Genomic DNA, 3450 nt, shown 5'->3' with positions numbered 1-3450 from the left:
AAGCTTTCTCAAGCTCCACAGACTCACAAGCAATACAACACACAGTGGACGTAGGGTTTTACGCTCCGGCGGCCTGAACCACTCTAAACCATTGTGTATTTTCCGTGTTCTTATGCCTCTTGATCAAGCAATTCTTGACTTTCCCCAAACTTATCCTAAACTAGAATTAGACGGGTGCACTCCGCCACCCGGCTGGAGAGATCCTCCAACAGAGCCAGTGATACTGAGCAACCAAGGCGAGGACTAAAAAACTTGTCCATGTTTTATCAGATGATAGAAGTAAAAAAAACTCACCTTTAAAAATTTTGAATACCCACACCTAAATTCTGGACCCGCCGTAAGTAGCAAAGTGACCAATGGAGCGCTGAACAGATCTCGATTGGGGCTCTTTGTAATTGATAGTTTTCTTGGGGAACTTGATGATCTTTAGGAGTTATAGGTGCTCTATTTTATATGATTCCCCTTTCGGCAAAAGGAAAGGTTACAATCAATTAATCGCCGCACTGGAGCCACCAACCCGCAATACATGGATCCACGGAAGATACAACACCGGAGACTTTGAGTCAGGGTCAACGGTCAAGCGACAACAGCTGGCCCGTAGCTAGCTACACTTGCGTCGCCATGCCAATATAATTGATCAGTTGCCCTTCTTCCTTGTTAAGCACTCTTTGCTAGTAGCTCCAACAATGGCTGCCGCAACCTCCGGCCTCCTCGCTTTCCTCTGCCTCTACTGCTTCTTCATGCTCTGCATCCACGCACCATGTGCCTCCTCAACTTCCTTCAGCTTCAACTTTTCAGATACCAGCAAGGACCCCTGCGCCAACGGTCTCAAGTGCTTTGGGGACGCAAAGTTCACTAGCTCCGTCGGCAGTTTCAGTTTCAGTGGCTCCGGCGTCGTCGTCAAGGTCAACACCACTGCTTCACCGCTGCTTCTGCTGCTACTCGTCTCGCTTCCTGGCAAAGGCTCCCAATCGGCGTGCCATCCGGCGAGCTCCACGGACGGGAATCGCATGATTCCCTGGGCACCGCTGCCGCTGCCGCTGGAGCAGGGGATCTACGGCGGCGTACCCCGAGTCGGAGAGTTAGTTCCCTCTTACTCATTTGGTACAAACAAATCCCTTGACGGTGGTTTCTTTAGGTATGGAAGTAGCCTGACGCTCCCCAACATTCAAGAACCACTTAACGTTAACGACGACCATCTGGAAAAACTATGGGACTGTTTGCTACGCCACCACGTCACGCCACACATTTCGCACCACAGATGTGGCTGCCAAGCGCCCATACATTTTCACTCCGCAATTATCGATACCGACCCATACGTCAGAACTGGGCATCAAAATGACAGTTCCAGGAGAGAAGCATTTCCTATTCCTATCCGTAGCAATAGGACTCGAAGGCACGAAAGACCACACGGTGTGATCCTTCGTGGACACAGAAAATTGCTGCAGGATCATGACAGCTCTGTAAGATCGAAGCGAGACCTGCCTCGTCGCCGACGCCGACAGGTACAGCTCCGAGAGGAGCGCGTGGTCGGAACGGCGGCCACGACCAGAATTGCGGTTGGTTTGGCTCTGTTTGGATTGCTTTGCACGGTTGCAGGGCTCGTGCTCTGGTGCGTGCGTAAGAAGTTGGAAGATGAGGAGCCCATCATCCAGCAGAGTGAACTCTGCCCCTCGTCGGGGCCTAGACGCTACAGCCACCGTGAGCTAGCCGCCGCGACGGGTAGGTTCGCGGAGGAGGAAAGGATTGGTAGAGGAGGGTTCGGGCCCGTGTACCGAGGCTTCCTGGCTGACCAGGACCGCCGCGTGGCCATCAAGGTGATGTCGCAGGGGTCGTCCACGCAAGCGCAGGGGACGAGGGAGTTCCAGGCCGAGGTGAAGGTCATGACGAGGCTGAGGCACCGGAGCATTGTCCAGCTGCTCGGATGGTGCGATGGTCCGGAAGCCCTCATGCTTGTCTATGAGTTCCTGCCCAACGCCAGCCTCGACAAGCATCTCCACGGTCCAGAGAGGCTGCTAACTTGGCCGGACAGGTACTACCTACACACTGATCGAATTGATCGGTAACAATGTAACATCTAGTAGTTCGCATTTCCATCACCATTCATCTTGATTGTGTGTGCTCACAGGTACAAGATTGCTCTCGGTGTGGGCTCGGCCATACTGTACCTCCACACGGAGTGCGAGCAGTGCATCCTGCACGGGGACATCAAGCCCGCGAACATCTTGCTCGACCAGTCCTGCAACCCCAAGCTCGGGGACTTCGGCTTGGCGAGGCTCGTCGACCACGAAGCTGACTCGCGTACAACGCAAGTCGTGGCAGGGACACCTGGATATATGGATCCAGGGTTCGTCAGCACCCAGCGGCCGTCTGCGGAGTCTGACATCTTCAGCTTCGGTGTTGTCCTTCTGGAGATCGCCTGCGGCAGGCGGCCGACCACACGACCGAACGGAGCTCCGGTGCTGCTGAATTGGGTCCGTGACATGTACACCAGGGATTCCATTCTTGCAGCGGCAGATCGGCGGCTGGATGGCGAGTTCGACGACCAGCAGATGAGGCGAGTGCTCGTCGCGGGCCTTTGGTGCGCGCATCACGACCAGAGCCAGCGACCGTCGATCGCGCAGGCCATGGATCTCCTTCAACGTGAAGACGCCGAGCTACCCGTCCTTGATCCAGTCATGCATAGTAGTCCTGAAGCGGTTCGTTCCCTGGAAGAAATAGCTTACGGTGATTTCTCAGCAGAGGACTCTGTTTCTGAGAATTCATCCGCTCACACTGCATACCACACTTCCACGGATTCTAGTTGTCTTCTAGAATGATACTTGAGTTGTCTCCAAAAAATACCAGGAGGGACCAACTAGAGATACCAGCTTTTGTACCTTGATTATAATTCTGATACTTGGTATTTTTTTAAAAAAAACATAACACTCACATACTCAGACGTACTTTATCTTTATGAGTGCGCATACGTATTCCTAAGCTCAATTTGCTAATTCCTAGTATCTCTTCATAAATGTAAAACAATAGGCATGAAAACAAAACAGATAACAGTGCATATATCGATGGTCCCAAACCATATCCAATCATAGGCGTTAGATATAGACACAGATGCATATAGTCTAAGTTAAGGATGGGACCAACAAATGAATTAGAATATCTGAATGGTTATTATTTAGCATTTGAAACTTTATTAATTTTTATTTTTTAGAATATTTTATTAAAATTATTTTTTAATTTACATTTAATGTTCTATTTGAATTTATTCTAATACTTAATGGTGTTAATATTTATTTTTAATCTTTTGGATTATTCCATGAAAGTAAAATTTTAATTTAATCTGTAAGTCAAATTTATAAATAGTTTAAAAAAGATAAAAACTCTATATTACTCATTATGTTGGGCTGGAAACTTTCTTGGGCCTGAATCAAATATGGCCTCCAAAGCACAGCT

The 3450-nt window shown here is 49.5% G+C and overlaps 1 protein-coding gene across 1 annotated transcript; it reads left to right on the top strand.

The window, feature by feature from the left end:
- Positions 1-582: 582 nt before the first annotated feature.
- LOC112881447 (L-type lectin-domain containing receptor kinase S.4-like) lies at positions 583-2878 on the top strand. Its single transcript, XM_025946132.1, has 2 exons — positions 583-2032; positions 2129-2878. The coding sequence occupies exons 1-2, from the start codon at positions 687-689 to the stop codon at positions 2817-2819; spliced, it is 2037 nt and encodes a 678-aa protein (XP_025801917.1). The 5' UTR covers positions 583-686; the 3' UTR covers positions 2820-2878.
- The last annotated feature ends 572 nt before the right edge of the window (positions 2879-3450 follow it).

The sequence above is a fragment of the Panicum hallii genome, chromosome 2 (genome assembly GCF_002211085.1).
Source record: "Panicum hallii strain FIL2 chromosome 2, PHallii_v3.1, whole genome shotgun sequence".
Taxonomy (NCBI): domain Eukaryota; kingdom Viridiplantae; phylum Streptophyta; class Magnoliopsida; order Poales; family Poaceae; genus Panicum; species Panicum hallii.
The sequence above is the reverse complement of the archived record's forward strand: the minus strand, read 5'-3'. Positions and strand labels throughout refer to the sequence as shown.

What these genes read in the sequence shown, in the direction of transcription:
- LOC112881447 (XM_025946132.1), top strand. Translation starts at nt 687, where the DNA reads ATGGCTGCCGCAACCTCCGGCCTCCTCGCTTTCCTCTGCCTCTACTGC. An exon ending in CTGCTAACTTGGCCGGACAG is followed by an intron (nt 2,033 to 2,128) that starts GTACTACCTACA and finishes GTGTGCTCACAG; the next exon opens with GTACAAGATTGCTCTCGGTG.